Source organism: Molothrus aeneus, chromosome 5 (genome assembly GCF_037042795.1).
Source record: "Molothrus aeneus isolate 106 chromosome 5, BPBGC_Maene_1.0, whole genome shotgun sequence".
Lineage (NCBI taxonomy): Eukaryota > Metazoa > Chordata > Aves > Passeriformes > Icteridae > Molothrus > Molothrus aeneus.
The window spans coordinates 6,058,643-6,071,012 of NC_089650.1; the positions used below are offsets into that span (position 1 = coordinate 6,058,643).

A 12,370-nucleotide genomic window follows, 5' to 3' on the forward strand; every position below is an offset into this window, starting at 1 on the left:
TAATGCTGATTAGAAAGAATCAATATAAGCAAGAGGTAAGCAGGTGCCTTTCTGCCTGCCCAGCCAGCTGCGAGAGGAGGAAGAAGGGACAGCAGAGGGATCCTTTACTTCCTGCATGTCCCCACCCACCCACTTGGCTGCTCTGCCTACTCTCCACCCAGGTTTTCTGCAAGAGGGTAAGGCTGGGAGTGTGATCATCATGCAGTTCCCTCCTGCTGCTGCACAAGTTCCTCTTTGACCAGGGCAAGTAAGTTAGTCAGTGTGTTGTGCAGGGGAATGAAGGCAGCTGCTGCTTCTCCTCTCCCTTCCATGGAGCTACAAGCAGCACACACACAGCTGACTGCCATTCAGTCTAACTAAACACAAGTCAGCACTACAACAGTACCATGCATTTTGCTACCAGTGGCAACACCATCTAATTTCTTTTCCTTTTTTCCTTAATGTAAGGGCACAGAGATTTGAAGGTGATTTTTAAACTGCTGGACAACATTAGAAAGCTGCATTGTTGCTTGGTTTACACCACATGCTCACAAACAATCCAGAATTGTAGTTTCTAGTATCTCTCACTAGACTTCAGAACTCAACTTGGAAATTCAGTTGTTTTCTTCTTTTGATACCTAGTTCCAAGCAACCATTGTAAAACCTGTTTATTAATCAAATGAGCTGGCCATAGCTTCAGGGTTTGGGTTTTTTATGGTAAGGACATAAGGAGCAATGCTAAGAAAGATGACATACACCATTTTAAAGATGAAGTTAGCAAATTAATTTTGTCAAACTAATGGTGATGAACTGTTATAAAATGCAATTTAGAATTATCAAGATCACTTTTCACCCTAAAATACCATTTTCAGTTCCTCAAGTATACCCCAATTATACCAGTGGTGCTTTTATAGTATACACCATCAGTGTTGCAAAAGCAACATTCCACACACTTAATCAAGGCTACACTTTTCTGGGGTACACAGCATGACCTGCAAAGAACATTCAACATTTCAGCTTTTGACAAGTCAAGTCTACCTGTCCCAGCAGAACCCTAACTCTTGCTTGGCTCTTTTCAAAGATGCCGTAATTCTAAGAGCGTGGAAAGAATTCTACAGTAACTGATTGATCTTCTCAAACAAAATGTTCTAACACTGCAGTCCAGAAGCTAATAGCACCAGCAGCAAAGTCAAATCACACAAACAAAGTAATTAAAATGTCAATATTTCCTTTCTGCTAAGCTGTTACCATTCTAGTTTGAGCCAGTCCCAGGCTGCCACAAACCATTAATTCAGGAATTTAGAGAGAGTTATGATTGCAGTGGAAAAAAAAGATCCAACCTCTTTCCCCCAGTCCCAAAGAAGCCCTCAGGCTATGGTATATATAGCATTTAAATTGGTTTACCCCGTGATCTCCTAAATTTCACTACCTGCAATTAGTTACTTACCCAGCCCTCAAAACCTGCATGCTTAACCATTTCACCACCTCTAAACATTCATCTTAATCCTGCTGCCTATTCTAGGAACAATCTTTCAGATTTAGTTCTTTACTTATTTCACACAGAATGTACCTGAAACTGTTTGATAATTCTCACCCCAGCTGAACTCAATACACAGTATGAAAAGAAAGACTTCAGCTTAACATTTACTCGGCTCAAGAGACACATGGTTTGCCTACAAAGGATGGATTTTCTTGTTCTGGTTAAAAAGCAAACTAGAGTAATTTTTTTAAAGAAATAGAAATGCAACATACTAAACAGAAGTAAAAATTTCGTTTCACTGATGTCAGTATTTTCATAGCAATTAATTCTGCTCAATTGATAATTCTGCCAAGAATTAAATTGGTAAATCCTGCAGAATAAACTCTGTACCAGATCAGTATCCTAGCAGAGTAAACAGCATTACTGCAATGCAAGCAGTGGGAGCAGATGAAAGATTTAGCGAGCCAGAGCCAGCTCATGAGGCACTGTTCAGGCCAGGACAGGCCTTGCTGCCTTCCCTTCTGATCAAAAACAACAACTGCATATTTTGAACCAAACACCTCTTGAACTTGACAGATCTACCATCATCTACATCACAATTTCCCATCTTGTCTATTTGAGAGCTCTATGCCACTGAAACACCTTAAGCAACTGGCCTTCACCCTCTGCAGTGCAGGTGTGTAAGTTATTTAAGTCTCATGATCCTTACCTTTTTCCAAACCAACGGGTAAGTATGTGTGCCCTGAGTTCAGAATCACACTATGAAGACAATGACAATGCTGTAGAATTTATACAGGCCTGCTTGCTGCAATTTAGATACTCTTCCTCTTTAATTTACCACCTAACTTAAAAAACATTTCGAGGAATTAACAAAAAAATAGAGGTCAATCACAACAACAAATTGACAGATGTACAGAATTAAAGTTGTTAAACATACAAGATATATCTTGATTTACACACTCAAACTAATTGCTTCTTCCTGAAGTTAAATCTGTATGAGAGAAGTTTGGTGAAAAGGATAAAACAGACTCCTCATTCCATGAGCAATCTTTGCTCACTATCACCTTCACAAACATATCCTACAGGTGATCAGCAAGCCTCAGAACTGGAGAACACTGACATTGCCTACTCAACCAACTTCTCTGTCAGTGTCTCAATACTGTACTTTTATCTACTAAAGCCAGAGACTTCACAGCATTCAAAGCCTTACAAGACTGCTCTAGTAGGGTACAGTTCTGCTACTTGACTCCCACATGTTTAAGTTTGAACAGGAACTAGTCATAACTCTCCTTAGAAATTCCTGGCTGCAAGCCTTCCCAGCACTCTCAAGAGAAAGGCAGTAACTGAAGTTAACTGAAGTGAAAACCCACTGTATTTGTGATGATAATAAAATGCTATGGACTACTGCAGAATATATACTACTCATAATATATATATATTACTATTGCAGAATATATACCACAGCTCAAAGCTACACTCCTGACAAGTGATCCAGCCCAGCAAAAAAACTAAGTTTTTACTCAAGACATGGAAGTCCACTGCTCTTCAGAACCACCAGGTAAACCAAGTATCTGCTTATTTTAGAAGTCCAAAGAATCTGAAGCTAAGAATATTGTTTCAGTTTTAAAAAACTTATTAATTAATCACAACAGTAATTGCAGCATGTATAGAATACATCAGTCAAGCTCCAGAACAGGAAATTTTGTCACCAGGACAGAGTTTCTCAGTGCACATCTGGCTAACAATTAGCATATTGGTGCATGGAACAGTGGAAAGGGGCTTGTTTAGAAACACAGAGTGTGAGGACAGAGGTTCTTCTGAAACAAAGTCTGATTGGACAAGTAGATCAGGTATTAACTCTTTTACTCTTGCACAAAAGCAAAAGGGTAAGATCAGTTGCACCTATCACACACAGTTCTTTAACCTAACCCTTAGAAGCAGAGGTGCTGCTTCTAATATGAACACCTTGAGCTAGCTCAATGACCCTTTGCTTTACTGGGACTTCAGCTTGAAAATGGCTTTCAAAAAAACCAAAACCAGACATGCCTAGACACACATTTCAGTTTTATAAATTTAGAAATGCCACAGTGACACAATACTAGAACTGTCTGTCTTCTATTTTCAGTATGGAAAACATCTTTTTGAAAAATAAAATTGTATTAGTTGCACCCTCTGTTTTAATCTGCTCCCACTCTGGTAGGAAATCATTGTTCTGCATTCATTTTTAAGTTCATGTACAGTAACTCAAAAGCCAGAGATTAGTTCCACTGGACTTCAAACTGAATTTAAATAATGATGTGACATGGGCCACAAAACCCATCTGGTACCAGAACTAGCCTTTAGAAAGGATTATCTACTTAAAAGGCCTAAGGTAATGTTGCAAACACTAAAAATAGTGCACAATTCCAACAATGCACCAAAAGTCACCATGCCTTTTATTTTCAGACTTATTCTAATAGGAGTGAAGACTTTCCTGGAGTTATCCCATTCCTATCCCTTGCAACTATAGCAGTACAGCTGGCAGGACAAGAAATAGCAGCCTCTGCATTCTTAGTGTCAGTATTTTTAACCAGTGGCACTCTATGACAAATAACATTGAACCATCAGTCTCCCCACAGGAATGTTTCAGTGATTCACCAATCACAGAATTACAATGGTTCTCATCACACTGCAGGCATTTTAAAAACACTTATCACCTCCTTGTTCCTAAGACCCACCTTCCCATCTCTTGTTAAATTAATCTCAGTTAATGTAAGAACTAAATGGATGTCAGTACAGGATAGAATACTAAATACGAGGATCATAGGTTTAAGAGATCTGATCCTTAAAAAGATACTTGATGCTGAACAGTGAGCTACTTTTAGAAAATAATTCAGTTGAATAAGCCTTTTCCCTTCCAAACTCAGGCATCACCTGACTTAGCTGTGCAAACAACACAGAATCACAGACTGGGTCAGGCTGGAAGGGACCACAGTGGTCATCTGCTCCCACCTTCCTGTCCAGCAGAGCCATCCCAGAGCACATGGCACAGGATTGCCTCCAGAGGGTTCTGGAATATCCCCAGTGAGGGAGACTCCACACCCTCTCTGGACAATCTGTTCCAGTACATGATCACTGCACAGGAAAGAAGTTCTTCCTCATGTTCAGATGGAGCTTTTGGGCATCAGATTCTGCCCAGGGCCTCTTGTTCTATTGCCTGGCACCACCAAAAACCAGGCCCCATCCTCTGACACCCTCCCTTCAGATACTCAGACATTGATAAGGTCCTCTCAGTCTTCTCAAAAGGCTGAACATGATGTGCAATACTTTTTCTTTACATTTCACACTTTACGGCCAGAGTAAAGCATCAAATATAAAAAAGTTTCTTCTTTGAAAGAATACAAGAGTTTACCCTTTCTTCCAATTAATGTTTCCTGTGCTTGGTTGAAGATTTGTAGCCTTTCAATACCTGCTTTCACAAAAGATTACCTTCTCTGTTGGAGGGTTTCCTCCCCTGCTCTTGCACTGACTTTTTTGCAATGCTTTTTTCACTAGAAAGGTATCTCCATACCTATTTAAACCAGGTCAAGAAGCCAAGTCATGCAAAGTAAAGAAAACAGTTTTATTCATGCCTAAAAAATGCTAGATATTGCTTCCAGGAAGTAGAAGAAGAAATTAATCATCACTCATTAAGCACTGCAAGTAAAATTAATCATATGTCTAAAGGTTTAGTATTTTTTATTTGCTACTTAAGATCCCTCAGGAAGAAGAAGAAGAAAATAAGAGCTGGAATACTTTGTCCACTGCACCTCTAGTGAAAATGAAGCAGTTGACTGGTCTAGACAGTTATGACACCTAACTTTTAAGACACTAAAGAAAAGATTCATTTTACCCCAACTGACCAGACTAGAGCACTTGGTAGCTGCCTTGTTTCCAGCAAAGAGAATGACCTTCACCCTAACCAGTGAATTCCAGTTCCCACCAGTTAGGGAAATTAAGGAGTTTTAAACCAGTTAGACACTGCCTGGTCAGGTTACTCATTATGTGCCTTGTTCCCTTAGGCCCTTTTTTAAGCTCTGGAGAACACAGAAGAAAAATGTTATGCCTGCTGTGGAACATTTTAGTACTGAACAACCTCTTTTTGAAACTCAAAAAATGCAAAATGCTTTTTTTTCCTCCCCTTCTCATCTTAAGGCCAGTTCAGACAACAGACATTTGTTTAGAGAGAACAGACTGGACTTCTGGCAAAAGAAAGGACAAATACAAAACTTCACTATGTCAAAGTAAGCATGGAGAAAATCAAGTACAGAGCACAAGTCCATCAGGAAAATTTAGAAGGTAAGTTTATATGATGGGAAGGGGGGAGAAAAAACAAGGGGGTTTTCTGCTCATACTCAGAGATGATTAGTGGATTTGAAACTGAGGATGGTTTTATTAACTTTTTAGCAATGAACATATTTGGATTTTTACGTTAGTGGTATATATGCAAAAAGAAGGAAAATCTGCCTAATAAACATATTAATTGTCTTCTTACTAGTCCTGGGAATAGTCAATCACCTAGCAAATTTAAGCCTTGGGACATCCAAGTATTAGAGATCTAGATTTTGAGGCAACAGCTTGGGTTTCCACGGTCCCACCAGAGGCTGAGGCAAAGCAGCTGCAGTTACTGCAGTTAGTTATGCCTTCACCACACTGATGCCCAAACAGACTAAATTAAGAAATCATACTTAAGATGTCTGTTCTATAAATATCTCTTTTTCCATTTAAATGCACGTGTAGTCCATTTTAAGTATCTCCTGTGACAAAGTGTTTAATTGCAATATGCATGGAACAGGTCAAAGAAAATATACCAGTCTCCTGAGAGGAACAAAGTCAGACAGGGAAACCCTCCTGAATTTTACCAAGCTCTTACACCCCTTCTTTTGTTTTTTTATGCAAGCAAGTACGTAAAAGAATTATATATCTTGATTTCATTTTGCATTGTTGGATACAGAAGCAGAATTGCAAAAAAACATAAGGAAAAAAAAAAAACAAACAGAAAAGCAAAACCACAAAAAGAAGAGGAGCCATTCCCTAATCTAGTAGCACTCCACACAGACAGCTGTGCTTGCACAAGAGGGCAGAGGAGAAAAAATGACAAAGGAGAGGAAATCAGTACTTTAACTATAGTACAGCTTGCTATCAATTCATTGCAGATTTAGATTATTTCTTTTCTGAGGCCAAGCAGGCATCAGTAAGTGCTCACTGGATGCATTCAGTCCCAGCCGAGGAGAAACACTGCTTAAACCTCAGAGATTTCCCCATCCCACAGCAAGGTAAAATTCCAAAGAGCTGCAATTTTTTAAGCACTGACTATTAATTTATTTGGAACCATTTCCAAAGAACAGCAGAGGATGGCTTCAATAAAGAAACCAGGGTTTTGAGACAAAATTGCAACACTATGATTTAATGAAAACAAAGATAAAGGCTAGATTCCTTTATGCTTGAGTGACAAGCCATGCAGATGTCTTTCCTTTCTAAAGAAACTGCTAGTGAAAGGATCTGGACTGAATACGCTAAAGGGTGCAAGTACAAACAGAGGTCAATATTCTGTGTTAAACTGCTGATTTCCTTATCAGAATAGTGAAACAGTTTGGCATAACACCTTGAGCACTACAGATTCTGCACAGTTGTGTTTTTTAAGCAAGGTATATAGCCAGGTTACTCTGTTAAAAGAATTCTTCTAGATAAAATAATTCAGTCAACAATTTAATTGCACTTCTGTTTCTTAGGCCAGAGAAATTTCAAGAACTTTATCCTAGGACTGTTTTAAGGAATTACAAGAACTTCCCAGTGAGAGAATGTAGACAGTATAAATGAGCATCTTAGGAACAGCAGGCTTATGCAGCAATGCTATTGTCCAAGGTGTGAAGCAACAATTTCTGCCTGGGCCAAAAAATATCTCATCTGTGAGAGGAACTTCAGCCTTTAGATCCAAATTCTAGATCTGTGGTTGCCAAGGTGTATTATTTAACAAAAAATTGCTTCCAACCATGAGGAAAGACAGGACTGAGTACTCTGAGCAGTACTGCAAAGCTGCAGTATCTGGGCATCAGCTAGAGCCATCCTTATCACAAAAGGTGTCAGGTCAAAACTCAACACAGCTGAAGGCCCCCTAAAAAAGAGACCAATGCACAGCAAAATGGGAGAAAAGAACATAAGCTGGTATTACCAATAGGTTCTGAGAGGACACCCTGGGCATTAAGAGACCTTTTACAGGATTCTGTCCTAAGCAATAGCAAGGATTTGAGATAATGGAGCAACTTTGCTTTTTACTAAGCCTAATAGTTCCTGCAAAGAGGGTGAGGGAAATTAATTAATTTAAATACATATGGCCTGCAGTGGGTGGCTGCACATTTTGATCCTATTGCCTCTGGAGTTTCAGTGGTTTTTAAGCTCCAACATGGTATGACCTTTCATGACTTTCACAGCAGACCATTCCTATTGTCCTTCACTCTGCTCTCTGCATGCACCTAGATAAAATAATCCTTTCAGTTTAAGGCACAGCAGGACTGTAGCTGCTACCTCAAAACACCCCTAAACATATCCAGGAAGGTAGCAATGCAGGGGTTGAAATAGAGATGCTAAACATCTTCCACAAAGCACACCACCTTCCAACATACATTAGAAGAGATGTGTTGGTAAGTACTGCTCAAGTCACTTGGGCAGGAGGGGGTTTTCTGCCTCCACTGTCCTTTCAAGTACTGAATTTGGCAAATGGTTCACCCCTCACCCACAACTGCACACATGGTCTAAACTTCTAAAATCTCTAAAATCTTCTAAATCTGAAACTACCTGGCTCTTTTTCACATTGGTTCACAGAGCTTTCACCGAGTGGTAAAAAGAATGCCAGGAGTATTTAATTTCACTTTCATAACACAGATCTCTTTCCACATTATAGAGCACCAAATCTTCCATTATCAGCTAAGACAGGATTGTGCTTTATTTCCAGGTAATGTTGTCTTGCCTTCATTGAAAGCTTTCCTTAAAAATTCTTCACATTTTGTTTCTGGTTGGTTTTGTTTTGAACAAACTGCTTTGCAACTGCACTGAAACGAACAACCCCAAAAACACCAAAGCACACAGACTTTCAAAGCAGACAAATGTACATGTCATTTTCTTTACCTTCCTGTCCTTTGCTACTTCTGAAATAAAACAAGATTTGCTGGATTTCATATCAAAGTGTATCTTAAGAGCTCTCAAGTAGTAAATTAAATAGTTGGTAGTTGGGAAAAAAAAAATCAACCAATAAACTTGATTTGTGAACCATCAGCAGAGTAGAAGAGAAGGTGGTGTTGGACAGACCAAAAAATTGCCAGTGTTTCTCATTCATTTAGAATTTCCACTATCAGCCAATAGCAATGGGGAGAAAGGAGCACCCCACACAATAAACAAGTGGTAAGTGGAACCCTGGTAAGTCTCTAGGTAACTTTTACTGCTGCAAGTCCCTACACAGCTTTCCAGTTATGTACTTCAAAGACCAGGGAATTTACAAGCCTGAGGTTGTCTCAACAGCTGATTCTCACCAACATCCCAGTTCCTAGCAGGGTCCTTAAGGAACAGGCAGGACACTTACATTAGGCAATGTCCATGCAAATTTTGCTGCTTTGGCTCTATGCAAGACACATCCATAAGCACAGTAAAAGGCACCACTGAGACTGTTCTAGTAAGATACATAGCTTTCTTCCATTGATCCCAACTGCTTCCAGGACTGATTATGCTGTACACAGAGCAAGGACTAGACTTCAGCCTTGCTCTTGAACTCTGTTTAGAAAATTAGAGATAAGTTTGCCAACACACAAAAAAAAATTAAACCAAAAAACCCAACTCTGTATGTATATAAATGTATATAAAAAGTTATTCTAGCATCTGTGCAAAACACTGAAGTGATCACTTGTGCCTTTTTTTCCCCTTCTTCTGTGCCCCTCCAATATTTCCCTGAAAAAAGGGGATAGTCTTATTTCACCAAGTCTCTCTTCAGAATTCATTGCTACTGACATGAAGACTCTTCTCCAACTCTAAGGCAGGAACTATATCTGCCTTTTGCAGTGTGAGACATCAGGAATAAGAGAGTGCTTTATTTTTCCAAAGCTAGGCAAGTTGTTTATTAAATCTGCAACTTCTCTGAGGTAACATGCTCAAAAAAAAATTAACAGGAACTCATTTGTTTATGGACAAAGAGGTAAGTCTGGGTGGGGGTTTTTTTCCCCTCCTTTGCACATATGCACAGGTATTCTGAGAAATCCAATACAAGTTTTCACTTCCCCAAGCAGCCACCTCACTATTCTTTCCAAATGCTTAGGTCACAAGGTTGACCATGTTTGTTTCACTGTACTGGTACACTCTTCACAACAGATATCACAGGTTAAATCTAGCCACACCATGCTGCACATTTCTAGCACTGCAGTTCTGCTTCCTACACTCAGGGCCTGCATGTTCCCCTCAGTCTGGTCAGATGGGCCAGCTCTAATCTCTTGATTGCCTTCTCAGAGCCTTATTTGTTTTCTCCCACAATGCCTCCACCACTACACTTGCCCAGTACTTACCAAGGTGGAATAGCTTCCTGCTATTTATCAAGTGTTTCCACTTCATCATCATAAGAAGTGCCCCCAAAACACAGGAGCTAAGGGCCATTCAGAATTCAATAAACTATTAAAATCACTCCAGGCAATTGGCAGGCAGCTAAGCCAGTGCTCAAATCTGTTATCCAGCTTTATTGCAGAGAACAAGGTTACCAGCTCCTCTTCAAGACAGAGCTACTTCTACCATCCCCCAAGTGGCTTAGAAAATAATCTGTTATTATTCTAGTGCATTCATTTTCTCTAGTTTGGTTTGGGGGGGGGTGGTTTCTTCATATTTTTTTCTTATATACTGACAGAAGAGCATGAACTCAAGGCAGAATTGATCCACATTGCCTACTGTACACAAAGGCTCAGACTGGGCAGAGCCCACTCAGTTAGTAGAGCCTCAGGTGTTAACTAACCAGGTGGCTTTTGCTAAATGCTGCTCCCAATTTTTGAAAGATCCCCCACCCGAGGCTTTCAAGGTGTTTTTTAATAGTCCATTGTACCTCTCCACTTTGCCTGCAGCTGGTGCATGGTAGGGGATATGGTACACCCAACTCAATGCCATGTTCCCTAGCCCAGGTGTTGATAAGGCTGTTCCTGAAATGAGTCCCATTGTCTGACTCAATCCTCTCAGGGGTGCCATGCCTCTTTTTTCAAGGCCCAGGATGGTGTTACCCTGGTAGAAACAAGACTTTATTTCCATTCACATATTGTCCAAGCTTCTGACAGATATTCAGAAGTTCAACCACCCTGTAACTTCGCACTCATCCCAAAATAATCTCTTTTCAGGCTTTTTTTCCCCACGCAGCACTGGTGCTACCCAGCTGTAGTTCTTTGCTGCTAACAGCAGCAGCTTTAGGCTCAGCAGTGAGGAGGGACTTACACTGGTCACTCGCCGGTAGATCTGCGCGGCATTTTGGCACTCGGAATAAGGATATTCAGACGTGGCCATCTCTAGCATACACATCCCAAAAGCATAAACATCAACGGACTCATCATATTTCTCCTCATACATCTCGGGGGCCATGAACTCTGGGGTACCTTAAATTAAAAGAACGATTCAGACTCTAAATGTCTCAAAGCGAGCAGAGGCTGCTGGCGTTACTCACCGCAGGGACAAGCTGGGCAAACCTGTGAGACAAGAGAAAGTGGAGGCAAAAAGAAGAGGGAGGAAACCCTTAGTGACTCTGTTGCACCAATGTACTTTGTGAGTCTTCCATTGCAAGGCCTTTATGGAATAACAATGGCACGTGAGAATGATGCAATTCCCTGTTTAGGTATGTTAGTTGATACAAATATCAGAACAGACTGGATTAGCCTGAAATCAAACAGGAGGGGAGGGGATAAGAAGAGGGAAAAACTGTAGACTAGCCATAGGCTGCAAACCAAATACTAAGGAGAGTTAAGGCACTTACCTTTTCTCCCTGTAAGAAAAGAGGCACATTAAACCTTGTTTCATAAATTACCTGACTGCCCTCTGCTGCAAAGGAAGTAGTACTGGTAAGAGCCCATAGCTAGTCTCTGACCTGGTGCTCTCCATCTACTTGCTCAAGTAGAATGGTTCAGGTAAGGCCTTGCAATGAAAAGCTCTGCTGTTACAAATAAAAATCTCCGTGAAAAGAGGATAAGAGGTAATTTTCTGCAAAGGCCACTCACCAGAGCCCTTTTCTTCATATACTTACCTTCCCACCTGCAGTATATTTATAGGCCTACTGCAGATACAGGCATTAGTGAGGGACATCCTACAGTCAAAAATACTCAGAAATACAGAGAGATTGAGTTACAGGCATAGAGCGTGAGATTCAACAAGTCCCATTTAAATAGTGTGCAGAAAATTATTGCCCAGTGAAGCATCACAGATCCCCTCTGCAAACAAAGGGACTGCATTGTATGATCAGATTTACTTCAAGCCAGAGATGCAAGTTTGCTTTTTGTAAATTTAAACACAGAATTATTTCCTGCAGACACCAGATTCCAGACAATTTACAGATCATTCTCAAGCCCATTGCTTGTTTTCACCAGGCTAAACCAAAAGAAATGTAATTGCAGTCATTTATCCAAAGGCTAATCATTAACAAATAACTATGTAACAGATGGTCATTTTCCAGTGATAAATTTGAAGATATCACAAACATGCTTAAGAAATTATGGTTTTTAACACCATTCTTTTCTTGCCTATTAATATTTTGACCTGGTTAAGAAGCAGGAAATATTTCAGTGACAGCTTGCAAGAAAATTTACAGGTATATGCCATTGATCCCAGCTAGGAATCTGGCAGAGGACTGTTGAGTAATGCTGAATTTTAGCAAGCTCTAAATACTGAGAG

At 40.1% G+C, this 12,370-nt stretch overlaps 1 protein-coding gene across 12 annotated transcripts in view; it reads right to left on the reverse strand.

Annotated features, from left to right (window-relative positions):
- WNK1 (WNK lysine deficient protein kinase 1) overlaps positions 1–12,370 on the reverse strand; it is a 98,143-nt gene that overhangs the window by 48,666 nt on the left and 37,107 nt on the right. For all 12 annotated transcript variants that reach the window (XM_066550588.1, XM_066550589.1, XM_066550586.1 and 9 more), the window contains exon 4: positions 10,928–11,085. In XM_066550588.1, the coding sequence (XP_066406685.1) occupies positions 10,928–11,085 (158 nt within the window). The remainder of the gene's footprint in view (positions 1–10,927; positions 11,086–12,370) is intronic.